General features: G+C 32.2%; 4 protein-coding genes and 1 pseudogene across 9 annotated transcripts; 2 read left to right on the top strand and 3 right to left on the bottom strand.

Annotated features, from left to right (window-relative positions):
* Positions 1 to 258: 258 nt before the first annotated feature.
* LOC105802267 (serine/threonine-protein kinase SAPK2) lies at positions 259 to 3083 on the top strand. Of its 3 annotated transcripts, none has more exons than XM_012633805.2 (9): positions 260 to 663; positions 853 to 927; positions 1087 to 1188; positions 1276 to 1329; positions 1417 to 1509; positions 1777 to 1869; positions 1984 to 2088; positions 2198 to 2296; positions 2375 to 3083. In XM_012633805.2, exons 1-9 carry the CDS (start codon positions 544 to 546, stop codon positions 2657 to 2659), a joined length of 1026 nt encoding a protein of 341 aa, XP_012489259.1. In that variant the 5' UTR covers positions 260 to 543; the 3' UTR covers positions 2660 to 3083. The 3 variants fall into 3 exon arrangements, with proteins under 3 accessions (XP_052479087.1, XP_012489259.1, XP_012489261.1); XM_012633807.2 differs by having other exon boundaries at positions 813 to 927; XM_052623127.1 differs by having other exon boundaries at positions 259 to 663; positions 1276 to 1509.
* A 3559-nt stretch (positions 3084 to 6642) lies between these two features.
* Positions 6643 to 8573, bottom strand: LOC105802270 (ras-related protein Rab11A). Its single transcript, XM_012633814.2, has 2 exons — positions 8272 to 8573; positions 6643 to 7348 (listed from the first exon to the last, which is right to left on the bottom strand). The coding sequence occupies exons 1-2, from the start codon at positions 8502 to 8504 to the stop codon at positions 6904 to 6906; spliced, it is 678 nt and encodes a 225-aa protein (XP_012489268.1). The 5' UTR covers positions 8505 to 8573; the 3' UTR covers positions 6643 to 6903.
* A 1652-nt stretch (positions 8574 to 10225) lies between these two features.
* On the bottom strand, positions 10226 to 12827 carry LOC105802269 (F-box protein FBW2). 4 transcript variants are annotated; one of them, XM_052623865.1, is made up of 4 exons: positions 12544 to 12827; positions 12300 to 12396; positions 11533 to 11873; positions 10226 to 11091 (listed from the first exon to the last, which is right to left on the bottom strand). In XM_052623865.1, the coding sequence occupies exons 3-4, from the start codon at positions 11838 to 11840 to the stop codon at positions 10437 to 10439; spliced, it is 963 nt and encodes a 320-aa protein (XP_052479825.1). In that variant the 5' UTR covers positions 11841 to 11873; positions 12300 to 12396; positions 12544 to 12827; the 3' UTR covers positions 10226 to 10436. The 4 variants fall into 4 exon arrangements, with proteins under 4 accessions (XP_052479825.1, XP_012489265.1, XP_012489264.1 ...); XM_012633811.2 differs by having other exon boundaries at positions 11533 to 11854; XM_012633810.2 differs by having other exon boundaries at positions 11533 to 11847; positions 12544 to 12826.
* Positions 12828 to 17953: 5126 nt separating this feature from the next.
* On the top strand, positions 17954 to 18954 carry LOC105800903 (linamarin synthase 1-like; annotated as a pseudogene).
* Positions 18955 to 19260: 306 nt separating this feature from the next.
* On the bottom strand, positions 19261 to 21229 carry LOC105802271 (linamarin synthase 2). Its single transcript, XM_012633815.2, has 2 exons — positions 20489 to 21229; positions 19261 to 20180 (listed from the first exon to the last, which is right to left on the bottom strand). Exons 1-2 carry the CDS (start codon positions 21006 to 21008, stop codon positions 19261 to 19263), a joined length of 1440 nt encoding a protein of 479 aa, XP_012489269.1. The 5' UTR covers positions 21009 to 21229.
* Between the last annotated feature and the right edge of the window lie 730 nt (positions 21230 to 21959).

Genomic DNA, 21959 nt, shown 5'->3' with positions numbered 1-21959 from the left:
ATTAATGTTAAAAAATTTATAGTGTTTAAATAACAAGAAAGTAGTTTAGCAAAAGAAGCAAGGCGAGTAAGTGGAGGAAACCTACAGGGGAGGGTAACCAAACAAAAACCAAAAATAAAATAAAAAAGGAAACAAAGGCGCAGGCAACGACGTCGTTGTCTAGTGTGCAACTTGTTCTATTTCTGCTCCAAATTCCAACCTCTAACTATACGCCACGTGTACTTCCTGCGTTTCTTTTGTCTCTCTGCCGTTGGCAGTTGACACCATTTTGACAGTCTCCACTTCGTATTGGCCTTTTCGCCTTTGCTGTCAGCTATACCACAAACTCAAACCAGAAATTCAAAAGCCTTCCAAATCATGGAGATCCTCCGATTCTAAGCGTCTCCTCTCCAATATATATCCTTAAGATCGAGTTTCATCAACCTTCAAACCAAATCAAACATAAGCAAAATCAACAAATTTAAGAAAAACCCAACATAGAACATATATTCGTAATATATTATACGTCATATATAGATTTTCCTGGGATTTGGTTTTGGAAAAATGGATCGTTATGAGATACTGAAAGATATTGGGTCTGGGAACTTTGGTGTTGCAAAGCTGGTTAGGGAAAAATGGAGTGGCGACCTTTATGCTGTCAAGTATATTGAAAGAGGACCCAAGGTACGTACTAGGATTTTCTTTTCTTTTCTTTTTCCTTCCATTTCATATTTACTATACTGATTTCTACGGTTAATGTTCATGATCTTGTATCTGTTAGTTTTTTTTTTTTTTATTCATAGGCTAAATTGGGCTCCTTTTTTCTTGTTTAGACTCAATGGATTGATTTCAAGGGTTTCTTTGACTATGCAGATAGATGAACATGTGCAGAGGGAGATTATGAACCATAGGTCTTTGAAGCATCCAAATATAATTAAATTCAAAGAGGTATATATCTATACATATATACTGCTTTCACGTTTTGCATTACTTGCTATAACTCTAAATATCGAATGACTGAACATCCAGAGAAAACCAGAGTTGGTGTGAACTTAACAGGCTTAAAAACGATTCATCTTTTGTTCTGTTCTTTTTTTTTTTTTGCAGGTACTGTTAACACCAACCCATCTTGCCATAGTCATGGAATATGCAGCTGGAGGAGAACTTTTTGAAAGGATATGCAATGCTGGTAGATTTAGTGAGGATGAGGTATATATTGAATTTAACTACTGTTTTTTATATTGAATTTCATTCTTTTCCATTTTTCATTAACTGTTATTTGCTTTCCTGCGTCAGGCAAGGTTTTTCTTTCAGCAACTGATATCAGGAGTGTGTTATTGCCATGCAATGGTATATATACTAATTCTGAAAATAGTTTTCCATTTTTTGCCTATCATATCTTATCTAAATCGAGATTTTTCACCCCTTTTTATACAGCAAATTTGTCATAGAGATCTTAAGCTGGAAAATACGCTGTTAGATGGGAGCACTGCGCCGAGACTCAAAATATGCGACTTTGGCTACTCTAAGGCAATGAACCTTTATTGATTATTCAGCATCAATCTTGATACTTGCTATAAAAGCTATGTTACTTGGACTTGAGTGTATGTGTTTGATATGCTATAATATTTGACGCGGGCTTATTTAGTTTTTTTACTTTTTTCCATACACTTGGACTGTCATATTCCCATATCTATGCCTGAAAATGTGTTCAGCATGGATGTCAAACATCGACCAAAGAGTCCAAACAACATAGCTATAAAAATTAAATTATTAACTTTGTACTGCATGTTTCAGTCAAGTGTGTTTCATTCCCAACCCAAATCTACTGTAGGAACCCCAGCCTACATTGCACCAGAGGTCTTGTCTAGGAAACAATATGATGGGAAGGTAATTCTTATTCCCTGTTTCTGTACTTTTTGGTCTATAAGACATACTATTCCGAGTTGAGCTGAGTAGAGCTTCATATGAATGAAAACTTAGAGACGTTTTGGAAATATTTAGATTGCAGATGTTTGGTCTTGTGGGGTTACTTTGTATGTCATGTTGGTTGGGGCTTATCCTTTTGAAGATCCTGAAGATCCAAAAAATTTCAGAAAAACAATTCAGGTTGGTTGATATCAGCCCTTTTTGGCTCCATATAGACAGTAGATATGATAGTTTATTATGTTGGGATTAAAAAAAACAACAATAATAAATGATAATTGGATTATGACAGCGGATTCTGAGTGTCCACTATTCAATTCCTGATTACGTTCGAGTTTCCAAGGAGTGTAAACATCTGCTGTCGAGGATTTTCGTAGCGGATCCCGAAAAGGTATTTGACTCACATCCGGACATGTAAAGGAATTTTTGAAATACCCGTATTAGATACATATCTGTCTTTTGATTGCAGAGAATAAGCATACCAGAAATCAAGCAGCATCCCTGGTTTCTAAAGAACTTGCCAATAGAGTTCATGGAAGGAGAAGATGGGTACATGGAAAATGAAGAAGAATCACAGAGTATTGAAGAAATATTGTCTATAATAGATGAAGCAAGGAAGGGTGGTGATGGTCCAAAAGTTGGTAGTCAATTACTTGGTGGAAGCATGGATCTTGATGATGATGACATTGATTGTGATGCGGACATCGATGATTTAGAAACAAGTGGTGATTTTGTTTGTGCATTACGAGTTTGAGTTTGAAAATTATGTTCCGAATCAGACGAAGGCAGTGCATTGTATTTTCATGGCTTATGGGTAACTGTTCTCCAGGGGATGATGTTTCATTAGCATGAAGGGGATTAGATTAAACTAAATGTTATGTCTGCTTCTAAAATTTTAATTACTCCCTAAAATTCTCAATGCTTATCTCAATGAGCAGAATGTGTTTTGGTAGACCAAATTCCAAAAAGAAAAGGTTGTATTAAGTGTGATGAATGATGAATGTCATGGCCATTAGAAAAAAAGAAAAAGAGTAAAATAGTTGAATAGAGACAAAGATAAGTGATACAATTTGTTTTTGTTAAATGCTGTAAAGCTCTAAACACTGCTGGGCGGATATGATAATATGTCAATGTAGTAGTTGAGTGGGAAACTATAAGTGGATTAGTTTACTTTTGAATTTTCATATTAACTTTTTACTCTAACATACGAACGAAAAGGATGGTATGAAATCAAGAGTTCATCTCCTTTTATATCCCTTATTAATTATTTAATGTTATTTTAGTTTTTTTTTTTCATATCATTGACAATTTTGGTAATTTTTTAAACTTGAATCCTCGACCTTCGACCCTAAACTATAGAGAACTTGGACCCCAAGAGAAGGGATTATATAAAACTGTGATTCCACGTCATCCATATCCCTTTCCAATGGAAGAATGATAAATAAGATTTTTCCTTATGATTTTCAATTTTTTCCCGCTGAACAAATTTAAATCCAACTAAAAATGTTAAAAATTAAGAGGAAAAATCTTATTTGTCATTCTCCTATTGAAAATGGATAAGGATGATGTAGAATCACAGTTTCATACAATCATTTCTTTAAACTTCAGGCCCTAAACCTTGGATCTTGGACCTTGAATTCTGAACCCTCGACCTTAAAACTTGATTCATGGATCCAAGGTTTAGGATCGAGGATTCAAGTTCCAAGGTAAAAAAAAAAATCAAGATATGTGTCAATGGCATGAAAAAAGATACTGAAATGACATTAAATAATTAATAAAAAATACATAATGATAGCGTCTTTGTTTCATACAAAATTACATTAAAAATCAATTTACACTTAAAAAAAACTTTAATATTTCATTTCTCTCTTCTTTTAAAATTATTTAAAAACATAAATAGCCATTGTTTTTAGGCTCCATTTGACAATATTTAGTATAGTAAAAGCTGACTTTAATTTGTAATACATGAAAAGAAGAAAAAGGAAATGCAAGGGGTTGTCTTTGAATTGCAATTTCAATAAATAAAGAGAAAACTCATCCATGAAAGGAAAATAATGGAGAAAATAGAAGGGATACATACAGTAAAAGTGTGCAACCATTGAATCAAAGTAAAAGTAAAAAGATGGACCACTTCTTATAGAAGTTAAGAGGGCATCCTTTTCTTCTCCTTTTTTAAAGTTTAATCAGAGGAAAAAGGATCCATGTTCTTTCCCCCCATTTTATATCAATCACAATCACAATCACAATCACAATCACAATCACAATTTTTTTCCAACAAATTAAAACAATGAAACTACTCAAAAAATATTTTTATATGATTATTTATACAATAGGAAATATAGATTATTCCAAGGTTAAATTCAAATCAATATGAAATCTGAGCAGAAATTGCTTAGAGAAATGAGGGTTATTTATTTATTTTTATTATAAATTACAAAAAAATTATTTATTTTATGAATTTAATCAATCTACTTTTGAATTTAAAATTTAGGTCCATTTCATAACATCATTTTTTTGTTAAATTTATTGGTATGATATTTTAAAAATTAAAAAATACTCATTCGGTATCCATGTAACAAAAAATAACATTATAATTGATTTAAATTTAACAGAGAATTTTAACGTTGTTAACGATTCTTCAAAAATCACCTTAGTATTTGAATCGAAAAAATATTTAGACTAAGTAATGACATTATAAAATTAAAGTGTAGAGATTAAATCTCAAATTTTAACTAAATATGAAGATCAAAATTTAAATATAACTATTCTTATATAATCTCAAGGGATTAAAATTGAAATTGCTAGTTTGGCAATGCTTTTGAAAAGTGTTGTGGAGAAATACTTTTGGAGAAATACTTTTGAAAATTTTGGTTTAAAATTTGGATTTTAGCATTCTTGTCAAAAGTCTTTTGAGAAATAAAATGTCTATTTTAGACATGTTATTATCAAGTAACAAATATGCATTTAAATAATATTTAAATTAGTTAATATTATTATATTTTAATAAAAATATAAAAAATATTATAACTTGTTAATATTTTAATATATAAAATATAAATTTTAAATATTTTAAGCAATAAATATTAATTATTTATAAAATTTAATTAGAATATTTAAACTATATTTTAAATATTTAAATATTTGTAATTAGTATTTTAAAAATATTTTTTATTTTTAATTAATGATTTTAACACATTTATAATTAAGCACCAAGAAAAAAAAATACTATGTTATCAAATGGGTTAAAATAATTAAACACTAAAAATACTTTTAAAAAAACTAAAATTTTAAACTTATTTAGCATATTTTTGTTAAGCACCGCAGAGTGCAGAACATGCCGCAGATATATAAAAAAAAGCAGTGTAGTGGACAGATGTCATATTTTATATATTAGTAGTATAGAATTGATAGTAAAGGAATATGAATGGCTGTCCACTTAAATTTCCAATATTTTAATAATAAATTACCATTTTAATATTATATCCTATGGATTCCACAACTATTCATCTGTTTTCTATCCTAAAAATGTTAAATTTTAATATAATTTGTGTGATGGGCTTTAAGAGTGTGTGATGAGGATTTTCACTTAATAATGTCACTTATCTTCAAAATGAATCACAATTAAAACTTTACTACTTAATTTTGTTAAAATTTTATTAAAAGGGTAAAAGATTATTTCTAAAGGAAATTAAAGGAATATCCCATGGCATATTTTAGTGATTGATTTTTCCTAATCAAACTAGAAATAAAATTGGTACAAATGAAAGAGAATATCTTAGTGTTAGATTTTTATTATTATTATCATCAAATCAAGAGTGCATTTGTCTACAAATGAATGGTAAAAATAAAAAATAATAAAAGGCAAGAGTCCGCATGTGTAGTAGATAATTATTTTATACACTGTTAATTATTAATATAATGTCTAGAACTACCTATAATCTTCCTCTAACCCTTACATATGAGGATAAATGTGTTTCATCGCACTCAATTTACATTCTCTATCTTCGACAATAATATCAATTTCAATCGAGTTAAGACTCAATCTGCAAATATATATTCATTAATAGAATAAATACCCATAATATAAAGAAACCATATTGATTTCTCTGGTTATATTCAAATTAAAGAACCCATGCTGACAGAGATGAATCTGGGGGCTGGTAGGGGTTTCGTCCCTCTAAAATAGAAAATTACTATTTAGACCTTTTAAATTTTTTAAAAATTTTAAATTAGTAAAACTAAAGTTACACTTTGACCCTTCTAAAATTATAAAAATTTAATTTAATCTTTAAAAATTATAAAAATATAAATTATTAAAAATTAAAATTTCATTCAACTCCTTAAAAAAAAATATTTCTAGGATGCTGAGAACTTATATCAATGTATCTATGGATGTGGAGTGAGAAGATTTTGAATAGGTTTCGGCGTTTACCTACCTCGATTCAGCACTTAAAAATGGGCCATTATACACTAGAGTTTGACGGAGTCGCTGCTAAGAGGTTTGATGCTTGTTAGGTGTTTGTTAAAATGTCCATAATGCCGTGGATCAACCTTAATATGGGTTGACGCCTTTCGGTTTATTTTTCTTTCAGCCCATTTAACGAAGTCCATTTTTACCTCTGATCACAGTGGAACCAACCCAAATCAGTCCGAGCAGGTCGGGTGTCGAACAACCCCAGGATAGATATGGATTGTATATCTGAAAACAATTTCTTTTTTCTCTCTTCGATACAATACTTCAAAGACAAAAGTGATCTTCAATAGGATAAATGGATCCAATATATAATTTTAAGAAACAACATTGAAGCAATTTACAATTCTGCTTCAAATTTTGGTTCTCTATTTTCCCAACTCAAAACATGCAATTAATTAGCCTTCTCTTGCAAACTAAACTAATGCAATGTTAAATATACAAATAGATATACCACACCAAAAAAAATTGCTATCATGAATGTGAAAGAAGAAAGGAATCGATATTACTGGACAAATCCGATTAAATTATGACCTACAGCACATGTTGTTCTTCGCTGGAATATCTTGAGCTGGACCCGGAACAACGATCTTCTTGCCCGCTAGTGTAGCAGGGTTGTCGTTCCCTTGATTCTCAGCAGCAACTAGGTTCTTCTTGTTCACAATGTTGAAGATCTCGTTGAGCACGGTTAAGAAGGCAACCTCCACATTAGTAGCTTCCAGAGCTGAGGTCTCCAAGAAAAATAGTCCTTCCTTTTGAGCAAATTCTTTTGCATCCTCCGTTGAGACTGCTCGTTGGTTTTCGAGGTCACTCTTGTTCCCGATCAGAATGATAACAATGTTCTTGTCAGCATGGCCACGCAACTCTTCAAGCCAACGTGGAATGTGATCGAAGGTCTGGCGTTTCGATATATCATAAACCAGCATTGCCCCAACAGCACCCCTATAGTATGCGCTCGTAACAGCTCTGTATCTATTCAATACAACAGAAGAGAAGAAATAAAATTGCCAACCGCTTATAAAGAATTAGCCGAGCTAGATCACTAGATTTGTATATCCAGACACAAAATGACATGTCAAAAGAACCGCTATAACCAAATAGCAAGAACCCTAAACGGCAGGTTAGACTGTACGAAAACCAGTTATAAACCTTATTGTCAAGAAGCAGATTCAACGGTTTAACCATTACCATCTGGTTACATGATAAAACCCTAACCAAACCCAGGCAGTAGATCAACATTGACAATTTATTTTATTAAGGTAAAATGGTTCGAGTTCCATATAGAGCATATATATCTGGTTTACGAACATGGCCTGCTCAAATTTAATAGGGATCATAGAGACCGCAGCCCAGGTTTTCAACATGGCATTGCTTACTTAAACACACACTACCACAAGCACAAATTTTCGACATGGAGGCTGAGATTCAATGATAATGCTATGAGATCGAGAATCTAATAGAGTACGATCTAAAATAGAAAAAATGACACCGTCACAAGATTCAACTAAGGACCTGGCTCATACTCATCTAAGCAGCTTGTATATTTTTATCAAGTTCATCAAGTTAAAAGCAATCAATAAAGATCAAGAGGAACTATATATACAGTTCATCCATCAAACATCCAATCCTATGATCGAACCTTTCAACACCCAATAATCAAAACAGCTAAACACAATCATGTTACCTAACTGAACCATGTCTTGCCATTCCACAGTGACTTGGGTTTTCAGTTTCAAACAGTTTTCTTCTTACGCAAGCTTATAATTCCATCTACAAACTACAGGTCTAAGAAGGGGAAAGAAGGGGAACATGCACATAAAATGAAAAACCCAGAAATATTTCACCAAAAACAGCAAGAGAAAACAATTATATTTGCGTAGGAAAAGAAAAAGTACCGTTCTTGACCAGCAGTATCCCAGATCTGAGCTTTGACACTCTTATGTTCAATAACAAGAGTTCTAGTCTGAAACTCAACTCCAATGGTAGCCTTGGAATCTAAACTGAACTCATTTCTAGCAAACCGAGCAAGAATCTGAGACTTACCCACCGCAGAATCACCGATTAAAACTACCTTGAAAACGTAGTCAATCTTCTGGTTTGGATCACCATACCCTCCCCCACTAGCCATTTTTCTCTTCTAATTCCAACTTTTTGAAGTTTTTTTTTTTCTTCAGTGTCTTTGTATGTGTCCACTTGATTATGTTTCGTCCCCTGAAATATAGCGAAGAGAGACAGAAAAAAGGGGGGTGCAATTAGTTTAGGCGTAATGAGTGTTTTCAACCTCGAACTATAATTTTTTTTATTTTAGTCCTTAAATTTATTTATTTTATCTTTTTTAATCCTCAAATTATTGTGTTTGATCAAAATATTCATAATTGGATGAAAAAGTTAACAAATTTTCCTTTAACTTATTACTGTAGCATTTCAACATTGATGTATTGTGACGTTAATAATTAATTATTTTTTAAAATAAAAACAAATGTATAGAAATTATAAAAAAAAAATTAAAAGAGAGGTAGATGGAAGAGTAAAATAAAAGCTAATGATAGGCATTGATGGTAATAAAGAAAGTTAAATGGGATAGGGCGTGAATTTAGGATATATTATAATATTGTTTTCAACCGCCCTCACTACTACAGTCCTACCGTCGAGATTTATCCCCCTGCCATGTTATTTTATTAATCGTTTTGACGGTCCAATTGATTTTTTCTATGGACGTGGTTCAGTTGTTCATTCTATTTATAATAAAAAAAAGTTCATGGTGTGTCTAAGATATTGACAGCTGTTCAATTTGTTGTTTTGGTGGGCTATGGTATGTGTCTGGATTGGTTGGGCTTTGTTATCTTTCATGCTTAAAAGGCTTGCACTTCTACACGATAAATGTATGCATCCAAGGCCTTTTTATATCCACTCTAAGGACCCTTTTTGGGTCGTCTCTCTCTCCTCTCCTTTTTTTCATCTCCCTCCTCACATCCACAGGAGAGCCCATCAATTAGAGAAGTACCAAGCCAAGCTTCCTCACCATTCTCCGATCATCTATATTGTCAACTCTTTATCATGTTCTAAACAGGATGAACTGACCAACGTCGCCGCCAACTAAACCTCACATCAATGCTATGGAATTTAATTGATTGGGCACTCATCTACATTATCGACATAAAAAAAACATCTTGAAAAAATAGTTCATTTTAGCTTCTTTTTTATTATTACATCAATGAGTAGCTTGATTATGAACCTGGGTTAATACAAAAGATCCTTCTAATACATTAAAATCTTGAAAATATTTTGATCTTTTTTGGCTAAAAATTGAAAAAAAAAATTATCAGTTGTAATTGAACATAAAACAAATAATGTAAGCGTAGCTAACTCATAACTACAATATGTGAAAAATAAATATTCCTACCAAACATAGCATTAAAGTTATAAAGTCCATGTTGAGCATATTTCCAAATATAAACACAGAGACTTAGAATATTGCAGGTCTCTTTGAATCAGATGCTTCAAAATGATGAACCCCCAAAAATAAAAGATGCTGCAAAAGTAAAAGAGGGACGCACTTTCTTCTTTTGGGTGAAGGGCACTGGACACACACTGGTTTGGCTTAATAATGAAGCATTTGAGCAAAAAAAAAGAAAAAAAGCTTAACAACCAATCCTCAAACATTGATCTTTTCAACTACTTTTCTTGATTATGAACCTAAAGCATCCAACACAAGTCAAAAGATTAAAGTGAATAAAAAAGAGACCTTTCTGTCAGAATCTGATCCATTTTTCTTTGATATTCCATCAAAGTCACCAACCAAAAACACCAATCTCAAGAATCTTACAATCCCACACCCAAACTCTATAATTATTGCAAGGGCACTACCGGACCATAAAAATATATATAAAAGAAAGCTTCTTCTTTTTTGGCTACATGTTACTGGTTTTTTATTACAAACACTCATGGAAAAGCTTTGTTTATACATAACAAAGTGGCAGCTAAGAGGTACTCAATAATGGTGGAAAAGCATCGACAGAGATTGTCAAAGCCAGTTATGAAAATAAGATGGGAAAAATCCTTAGGGAGAGAGGGGCCAATCAAAGGCAGCATTGTCTAAATCAAATCCATCGTAGAACCTCATTTCGACATCTTCCATGCTTTGGTCATCTTCCCAATCCCCATCTGATATTTCGTCATCGTAATCAGAACCGACATTTCCGGCAATGAAGTCCCAGGCCAAGTAACCGGAGGAACCTGAATAATTTGAACAGTCATCGCAGCCTTTCATCCCAAAATAATCGACAACAAGAGGTCCGACCACTTTCAGTCGTGTGAATTTCTTGATATAATTTTCATCCAGCTTCACGTTCCAACATCCTCGCACATCCAATAATTCAAGCTCAGGGCAATTTTCGAGTATCTTAAGCACAGCTTCGGTGCTAATAAGTAGGTATGCCACCTCAAGTTGCTTGAGCTTCGGCATTGTTGTAGCAATGGCAAAGGCCTCATCGTCTTGAGACAGCTTGTCAATTACCTCTAATGGGTGCATTGTTCTCCTCAACCCCATTAGTAACTTACAGTTCTTACCAATTGCTTCAAGGGCTGGAGCCCCGATGTTCCTGCAGTAACTAACATCCAAGAAAGTCACCGAAAAAAGCCTCCCAGCAACCTGTTCCACTATCGAATCACTTATTTCACTTCTTGGCAGCCGTAAAGTCTGAAGGGATTTGGCACTAGAAGCAGGGGAGAATAAGAGTGAAAATGAGGGCAGCAGTTATTGAATTTACAATATCCACAATGAAGTCACAAAATAAAAAGGAACGTGAACTCTGATCTTAGAATCCATCATATTCTATCAGTAAGATACTCAAGATACAGAATTTAAAGTAAAATAGAAGGAAAATGAAAATTATGAGCAGCTTCATCCAGCTAGGTATTAGTTTTCAGTTTAGTATTAATTGCCTAAGCTAAGACTTTAGCAGCGACATACAGCCAATGTCAGCATTTTTTCCATTTAGCCCGTTAGCATAAGCCTCGTATCGAAACCTATAGCGGTTTTATGCCCTTCCAGTTGCAAATTGCAGATGTAATAACTTTAACTTTCACGCCAAAGGGGATATAATAAACAGAAAATGCAATTGAAAGGCATGGATAGCAACATGTAATGTCCTTACTTATCTGCAATGAGTGAAAAGCTCTGGTCATTAGCGAGACCAGTAACACAAAGCTTTCGGAGTGAACCTGAGCTTCTAGTTATCAGCATTTGAAGCATTCGATCAAGGGTTTCAGGCCGGCATTGTTGGCTCCATTGTTCAATGTCAATGTCCTGCCAGCAGTACGGTCCAGCAACCGCTTTCCGCCACGACTTGCAGACCCTCGGAACAACAGTAAGTATTTCCTGGAGCGGAAGATTCTTGAAAATCATCCCTAAGGCATCCGGTATCAATTCATCCCAGCGTCTGAAATCAATATTCTCCCCCATCTAATCCCTGCTTCCTTTCCAGATAAAGCATAACTAAGTACGAAACTGCAAGCAGTAAGCCATTAAAATGCTTCTACAGACAAATAACCAAAATGGAAGAGAAGAGAATAGAAGCTAAATGACAAGCAGAAACCAGTGAGAATGAGGCCTAAATAGTTAGCAATTAGAAGTGCCAAAAGTAACAATGAAGGGAAAAAAAAACACATTTTTGAACACTGAAATCCCAGTTTCCAATTAAAAGAGTCAAACTTTAAAGAAAAAAGATGATTGGAAATGAAGACCTGATACTAATAATTAAAAAATACTTTAGAAACCCAAATAAAAAAAACACTCTATTCCAATACTACTGATAAAAAAAACCTTTGAAAACAAAACATACGCAGATAAAAAAACAGCTAAAAGAAACCAATTATGCAAGAAAAACAAAAACAAAAGCAACAAAAGAGGCAGAAATTTTACCCCGAAGGAGGTCTTATGCTCAGAAATACAGATCAGACGGGAAAAACCAAGAACATCCCATCATTTTGTCCTAATTAACATTACTAACTGAGTTGCACTGCAAAATGTAAACAAAAACATTATCTTTAACAAGAATGAAAAAAAAACTGACAGAGAAAGAATGAACACATATATACACACACCGAGTTTACGCTTTACAGTTAACAAGGAAAAAAAAAAAGGAGGAAAGAATAAGAGTTTTTACCAGAAGTTGGGATTTTTTTCCCCTGGATCTGCAAAGACCCCGGTTTATCCGCCAGAAACAAAGGTTAAAAAGAGAGAGAAAGCAGAAAGAAAGCACAGGTAGAGAGAGAGAGAGAGAGAGCGCTTTAAGCGGCAGTAGAAGACTACAGAAAGAACAAAGCGAAAATAAAAGAAGCAAAAACCCCCCCAAAAACAAAACAATGGGAAAGAGAAAGAGAAAGAGAAAGGGAAACGTGAAGGAAAAGTAAATAATTGAATGAACACAAATGTGGGTTTTGTCTTTTCGGGTTTGGGTAATCACTGTAACAGTGGGGAATGAGATTTTAACCCCTCTTTGAGTCTCTGCTGCTCTTCCTACTTGGAGAGATCAATTCGATTTGATTATATATAATTGGTAATCTCAATTCCATTTGATTCAAAAAAAAAAAAGAGAGCAGTAATTCGAAATGACTCCAATGTTGAAGGACGGCGGGTCTTTGGGAAATTCAATGGCTGATGATGCTTTTACCTTTGCAGTTTCCCGGATAATCTTTCTTCTTAAACAATGGTGAATTTTCTTTTATGGTGTTTACCTTTTCTCCAAAGAAAATTTTGTTATTTTAGTGATGCTAAAATTTATAATTTATATTGAATATTAAACCCTTCAGTTTGAGTTGAGTTAACCGAATATTAATTTAAGTCGATAATAAAAAATTATATTAATTTTATAAAATATATTATATTATTTTGATCATATTTTATTATATTTTGTATTTTTATATAAAAAGTAAAATAATACCCATAATGAAATTTTTATATAATTTTTATAAATATATTATCACATCATTTTATTTTTCTGGGATTGTGAGTGTAGATGATTAAGATTTCAATAACCTATTTAGAAAAACACTACTAATAAAAATAGTAACAAAATATAAGCTCAGTTGTACATGCTAGGTTGTTAGCATATCAAAATCAAGCTGAAAATTTTTCAAGAATTTAACTTATTTGTACAACTCCTGTTACTAAGACAATGTACTAGACTTTGTAAATCTAAACCTGTAAAAGAGGTTGGGAAATTTATTGGAATATTTTCTTTTGTACCTTCATTTTCATAATCTCCCTGAATTTTAGTTTGATTAATTAGACATAATTTAAGATTGTTTCAGTCTTAATTTATTTGTATTATAATAATCTAATTTTATATTTTATGATTACTCGAATATATAATTATATTTACATTTTGATTGTACTCGTAAACTTTCAATAGATATCTATATTATCATTTAAATTTCAAATTTAGTTAAAATCAGTAATCAATCGAGTACTAATTAAACTGAAAAATAATTAAAAATAAATTGTTATAGAAAATTATATTTTACAAAGATTTTTATTTTTAAAAATATTTTTATATAAAATAAATAAATTAATAAATGAGATTTGCATTACTTTTTATTTTTCATCTCCTTTGAATTGCTTGTCATCTATGAATATAAAATATAAATATAAATATTTAATTGATATTATATCACATTCCACCCGTAATTTTATATTTCGCTTTAAAATATCTTATTTAGATTCAAACATTTCAATTATATTATAATTTCATATTTTCAAATAATATCAAGATGTCGTAGTATTAAAAGGTAATATTTCAATACTATCTATTTCTTAAATTATCTTGTATTACAAAAATAAATTCTAAAGATTTAGACTAAACTACCTTTTACTTTTGTTATTTTAATTAATTTCATTATTTATTTCCAAATAAAATTTAGATTTTCTTAACTTTGAAAAAATAAATGTCATCCTTTAATGTTATTATGATTATAAATTATAGCTATCTAAATAGTTTTTCCCCATTAAGTTGAATACAATCTTAATCGCATAAACATGAATACCCCACACTCAATCTTAAATCCAAATAACTTAAAATTGGGTTCTAAGTTAGAAATCAAGTTCCAAGAATGCATATAGTTAATAGTACAATCAATTTACTAAATTATTAAATCAAAAATCAAAATATTGTTTGATTCTCCTATGTGCATCTTAAAATCAATTTATGTACTCATACGTATTCATAATTTAATGTTTTAATTGAGATTATTATGTCTATATTTTTAATTGTATGGTATTTAAATTTGTCCAGGAAGGTATTAGAAACAGGTGCTAAATTTGGATGTGCCTTTTTAACATAGCATCCATGGAAGTGAAGGCCCCTGGTTTGTGTCCACAGCGCATGTGACAACCATTTTGCTGTGCCTATTTTCTGCAAATTTAGAAACCATGTGTTAGGATGAAGGGCCACCGTGCCTAGACTTCGTAAAACGATGGCCCAGCATTTTTTTTTTTAACATAAATCTCTCTTCTCCCATACTTTAAATAGGAGGATAATTAGAGCTATAAATGAATTGAGCTTGAACTAACAAATCTCTTATCATGTTTGTTTGTTTACTTTTAAATTTGTCAGTGTTCAGTTTGTGTTTGTTAATAATTTCAATTTTTTGTTCATGTTCGTTTATTTAAAATTATGTATGTTCATGTTTGTTTGTTTAATGTTTACGAACATTAGATGAACATGTTCACGAACAATGTTAATAAATAATAAACAAACAAACAAACAGCAAATACACACACATATTGTTTAGATATAAAATAGTCAAATATAAATATTAATAATTATATTACAAATGAAAAAAAAATACAAATCAAGATAATTTTATTAATATATACAGATGGAATTTTTATAAGAAAAAAATCATTAATAAATAAACGAGCCAATAAACGAGCTTGTTCGTAAACATAAATGAGCCGATCACACCTCTGTTTGTGTTCGTTCGTTTATTAAATGAACATAAAAATTTTGTTCATACTCATTTATTTAGATTAATTAACAAATATAAACGAATGTTATACGAACAGTTCACCGAACGTTCTATTCATTTACACCCCTAAGGATAATGCGTTTTAATGCACTCAAATCCACGTCTTTCTACACCGATAACAATATTAATATCAATCGAGTTTTTATTTTTTATTTTTTGAATGGATTATTAATGCGTAGATGAGAACATTTTGGCAATGGGACGAGTGAATCACGTTGGCAAAATCTTAGTTAGGTTTACCTATATTTGATTTGGAGTTAAACGTATTTAAATCTCCTGTCATTTACTCATCCATTCTAACTTCATTTATTTGTTGATAGTTATTCGAATTTTATTATTATTTTAAATTATTAATGAATATACAACCAATTAATTCAATTTATATTAAATTAATTTAAATGTATTTATTCTCTCATCTAATAGAGTTGAGAGAAATTATTAGTAATTTTAAGTATTACTTTAAAATAAATCAGTTTTGATTAGAGTGAATTATTTTATTTAAATTTAATTATAAAATATATTAATATAAATATAAAACATGTTTTACCTTTTTAAAATTTTTAAATTAGTAAAATCTTTAGTAGATAATTATTTATTAAAATAATATAAAACTGTATTTTTTTACCCTTCTGGAAATAAATTCCTAGTCATCCTTCCTACTTACAACAATAAACCAGCCTTATTAATATGAGCGGCTGGTGCCTGCCTATGTGCCTAAGTAATAACAATTTACATTCCAGCATTTATTTGATAATTAATATAATATTTTCATTAATCATAAAAATTAGATATTTTTTAAATAAAAAAAACTTAGCATGAATATTTTATGGATGTTGTGTTTTTTATTTCTATTTACAAATTATCAATATAATATATATTATTAAATATGTAAAAAAATTTAAACACAAATGTTTGTTATGGTATATTATACTTAATACATTATTCTTACATTTACTTAGAAAATGGGACCATGAACAGGCACACAGACAAAAAAGACAAAAAGAAAGAGGATTGTCATTGGGGAAATCAAGACCGTCGAATAAATATGATCAAGTGATTACATACACGTGAACCACTTTGTACCATCAGATTCTCATACGTAATCTCCATATGACAAGTCTTCTGCAGCAGCTGCAGAAACCAGTAGTTGCCCATTAATTATCAGCTTTTCCTTTTAATTTCTCAAAATAAAAATACTACTACTTGCCATTGAGATATTACGGTAAAACTACTAAAGAGGAGCTTGTATAGGAGTTGAATTAAGATGTAAATTGATTATTTTGTTAAAAATTTTATTTATTTATATTATTAAAAGTTAATTTTGTATGCTAATATGAGGTATATGTGAGACATTATATCTCATTGTCTGATTATTTTATCAATCACATAAATTTTAATAATATAAATAGATAAAATTTTAACAAAAAATTTAATCTATTTTTCATCTAACATAAAATGATTAATTTTGCACATTTTTTGTACAGAGATAAAATTTAATTTGACTCTTGACATGAAAACTTTCATGATAGTTTTATGAGATATTACCTGCCGATAATGGTTAACATTTTGAGATTTTGAATTTTTAAGTTTATGCTGCATATTGTAAAATTTATGTATGGGTTAATTAATTAGTTAATTAAATTAGTTAATCAGTTTAAGTTAATTTTTTAAGTTTAAATTAAAATCTTATTAAAGTGGATTTTATTAAAACTCAATTTTAAAATTAAAAAAGAATTGGACTGCATTTGGTTATTAAAAAAGATATTTTTATAAAGATTTGAAAAAAATCACAATATTCTATTAATTTAAAATTTGAATTTAAATTTCAACTCAAATTTAATGCTAAAAATAAAATTATCAAAATGTAATTAAATGATTTTTCACAATTTTTGTCAAACTACGAATATTTTACAATAAAATATTTAATAATTTTATTAATATAAAATAATTCCTCAAATATTTATTTTAGCATATAAACATAAATAACAATATCATACTAAACAAATATTAATACAATAATAAATAAAAATGTACCAAAAAAAAAAACATGGTTCCACCATCTCCAATGGTGGGCTGGAATAGGCAGATAAGTGGTCTACTGCAGGTGAGGATATGGGTCGTAAATGAGGAAAGCCCATTATAGACTCAATTTATATGGATCTTAAGATTCATTTCAGTGCCTCTTATGACAGCTTAACTGCGTTGACCAATAGATTTAAAAAGCCATGTTTCGATTTTTAATCATTTAACTATTTTTCAAAAACAGATGGAATCAGCGGGTAATAGTGTATTAATTTTTAAAATTTATTAACAAATTTCATAAAATTATAATTAAATAATCTTCAACTGACCATTATATGCACCAGTTGTTTACGTCATTCAATAATTCTATAAATAGCCAATGAATTCTTGATTTAAAGCATCTTTCATATTGTTTCACTTTAACATGCATTTTGTCTTATCCTCCATTGATGTTGATTGTTGAGCAACACTTATAAAATCCTCTTTCATTTTAGCTATGATTCATTCTCAAATAATTCTTCAAAAATGGGTTCAATTGAAGCTCAAAAACCCCATGTTGTTTGTATTCCATATCCTTCACAAGGTCATGTTAACCCAATGACGCAATTAGCTAAGCTTTTACACTCGAAAGGGTTCCATATAACCTTCCTCAACACTGAGTTCAACCATATAGACGCCTGGTTCGATCCAAAGGTGCCGAAGCAATGAAGGGTTTTCCGGATTTTAGGTTCGAAACGATACCCGATGGGCTGCCGCAGTCGGACCAGGATGCAACTCAGGATATCCCTGCGTTATGCGACTCGACGAGGAAGAGTTGCTTGGCTCCATTGTTGGAGCTTATTACTAAATTGAACTCTTCTGATGTGCCGCCTGTTACCTGCATTGTTTCTGATGGTGTGATGAACTTTGGACACCAACTGTATTGAATGGCTGAATCAAAGGGAACCCAAATCTGTGGTTTATGTGAATTACGGGAGTGTCACGGTGATGTCCGATTATCATCTGAAAGAGTTCGCATGGGGACTTGCAAACAGCAAGCACCCGTTTTTATGGATCGTGAGATCCGATGTTGTGATGGGGGAATCAGCTGTTTTGCCCGAAGAGTTCTTCGAGGAGGTCAAGGATAGAGGATTTATTACGAGCTGGTGTCCCCAAGATCGAGTGTTGTCCCATGGGTCTGTCGGGGTTTTTCTTACGCATTGCGGGTGGAATTCGACGTTGGAATCCATTTCGGGAGGGCTGCCTGTGATTTGCTGGCCGTTCTTTGCCGAACAACAAACGAATTGTAGATTTGCATGCAGCAGATGGGGCATTGGTGTGGAAGTTAACCCTAATGTATACCGCGATGACGTTGCTGCGCTTGTGAAGGGAATGATGGAAGTGAAAATGGAAAGAAGATGAAGAAAAAGGCCCTGGAATGGAGGGAAAAAGCTCATGTTGCCACTGATGTCGGCGGATCTTCTTACAATAATTTCGACAGATTGATTGAAGAAGTTAGCTCAATCTCCGTTAGTCGTCGGGCCTAGGCCTGAGTACCGGATTTAAACATGTAGTCACTAATATATCTAATTTCTTTTATTAAATTTTCTTATGTATTTTGAAAATCTTATTTTTAAACTCCTATGCATGTTTACATATTGAGATACAAGAAGAGTAATCCTAGCTACATAACTCCCGATCATGGAGAAGGGATATAAGGATTGTAGTCGAGAAAGTGTTGCAAAGTCAATGGTGAATTTGATTTAAGAAGATATGCATTTGAGTATGTTTATTCGTAAATTATCTTTCAATTTAAAAATCAAAGGAAAAATATGAAATAACCTTGTATCTCGTTATAGAATGTCACTAATGAATTTGTTAAGATTATTATAAGAAGATCCTCCAACATTAGTAGCCTCTTCAGCTTTCTTCTTCCATTCCAAAGCCTTTAGCTTCATTTCCTTCCCTACATCCCCTTCCATCATCATCTTCACAAGTGTTGTAACTTCATCACGCTTCACATCATTACTAATCTCCATCCCAATTCCCCATTGATTGCATAAATACAAACAATTCGTGGGCTGCTCATCGAAAAATGGCCAACAAATCACCGGCTTGCCTCCACTGATACTTTCCAGTGTTGAATTCCAACCACAATGTGTAAGAAATGCCCCAACTGAAGGGTGAGAAAGTACCTGATCTTGCGGGCACCAATTCACTATCAACCCCCTACCTTCGATCTCTTTATAATACTCTCCCGGCAAGATTCCAGGGTTCCCCATCACCATATCAGGCCTTACAACCCACAAAAAAGGGTGGTTGCTGTTTGCAAGCCCCCATGCAAATTCTTCGAACAGTTGGTCTGTCATCACAGTTATGCTGCCATAGCTAACGAACAAGACCGAGTTAGCTTGTCTCTTGTCGAGCCATTCGAGGCATTTGGAGTCCTCTTTCCATAAGCTAGACCTGAGATAGTGGTTTCGGCTAAGAGGGGTGAGCTTTTCGAGCAACGAAAGTGGGCCTATGGTGTAAAGGTTAGTGGACTTTGCAGCGATTGCTTGCAGTACTTCATGTTCTAGCGCATCGAATGTGTTTAAAATGATTGATGAAGATTTTAGGCAATTCTGTGCTTCTTCACTCATGAAATTCAACATTATGTCGGTTTGATTTGTTGTTCTTATCAATGTTGGGAAATCCTTAAGCCTCATGCTGCTCATGCCAGGGACTCCATTGACAGGTGTATCTAGTGTGCCATCCTTGGTGAAGTTTTCATCTGAAGACACGTCAAGATAACATTTTATAAATCTAAAACGAATATGGTTGAGTGGAGAATACTAAAGAAAAAAATAATATGTATATATTTTATTTTTTAAAAAAAGTAAAAATTAAACTATATATATATGAATAATATTTAAGAAATACTTTTAGATTGGATACATTGAAATACAACGAAATTGACATGTTTTAGTTCCAAAACAAAAACAGTAAACTAACCAATATGATGCAGACAATTTTAGTCTTATCTCGTTTTTATGTCCAGGGTATAATTGAAAATAATTGAGAAATAAGATAAAAAAGTACCTTTAAATGGAACAATGCCTCCCTCGATGAGTTCCCTGAAATGCAAATATGCCATGAAACCACAAGCCGAGGTGGTCCAAAATTGAGCTTCAGGTATGCCGAACTCCTTAGCTGCTTTAATGGTGAAGCTCATGGACCCATCTGATACAATACAGCTTACAGGTGGGGATTCTGATGAACCGTTTAGCTTAGCCAGCAACTCCTTAAATGGACCCAAGCAATTTTTCTGAACCGAATCGGATAGGACCCAAATGTCCTGGGTTGCATCACGGTCTGATGGTGGCAACCCATCAGATATGGTCTCGAACCGAAAGTCGGACAAACTGGTGAGAAATCCTGAACCTTTGGATCTCACTAACCGCCTATGGTTAAACTCAGTGTTAACGAAGGTTACGTAGAAGCCTCTTGAATGTAAAAGCTTAGCTAACTGCATTAATGGGTTGACATGCCCTTGTGCAGGGTATGGGACAAATACCGCATGAGGCTTGGTAATTGAGCCCATGCTATAGAATGCACTCATGTCCCAGTTTAGGCTGTATATATATAGAAGATAGGGATTACGTTATTCTGATTCAAGTGCATGTATGTATCTAATGCGGGTATATTCAAGATCATATTCCAATACTTGCAAATGAAGAGTTGACATAGAACAAGGATAAATAACTAGGTCAAACTTGAACCTGGGTTTGTAGGCTGTTGAACCCTGAATGCTGCCTGGTTGGAGATTAGGTGAACCAGCTACAATTTCTGCAAATAAAAAGAAAGTTTTAGAGTTTCTTAGGATTCGAATGAGCTTAGCAAATCAAACAAGAATTTTAACTTTCCCGGAAACAAAATCTATATTCAATGAGACAAAAGTGAGAGAGAAAGGTCAGCTTACTACAAGACAAGTGCATAGTCTACAATGTCCGACCCTGAAAGCCAGCAAAAACAAGATATTAACAAAAACGAAAACATCAGCCAAAAAAATGCTTCAGCCTTATCAGCACCATGTTTACAGCTCTATGGAATATGCCATTTAAGCTTGTCTCTGTTGTTTAAAAGAGTTGTACTTGGTGCTTTGGAAACTCCACCATTGGAGGTTAGTAAATAAAAAATTGCAGCTTTCAACGCCTAAGAAAAGATATCAATCTATATCTCATCTTCCATTTGATAATCCGAAGAGGCAAGAAATCTGCATCAGTCTTACCAATGGGATCAGTTGTCTTTTCAATTTTCCTATCCCAAAGCTGTGACATCCTTTACGATATATGTGTATATAAATATATATGATATTTTAAAAAGTTTAGATTCAAGTATGGCATGGCACAACAATTAAAAAAATATTTTTGTTAAAAATTTAATGTAAATTAATCGAACAACCCCTTTAATTTTTGTTACACAAAACTAAGATTTATCATTAATTTATCTCATGTTGGATTAAATTGATGTTTTATCTCTATGATTGACATTGTTATTTAATTGTAATTTG

This window comes from Gossypium raimondii, chromosome 11 (genome assembly GCF_025698545.1).
Source record: "Gossypium raimondii isolate GPD5lz chromosome 11, ASM2569854v1, whole genome shotgun sequence".
NCBI lineage: Eukaryota > Viridiplantae > Streptophyta > Magnoliopsida > Malvales > Malvaceae > Gossypium > Gossypium raimondii.
This window is presented reverse-complemented; position numbering and strand designations above follow the sequence as displayed.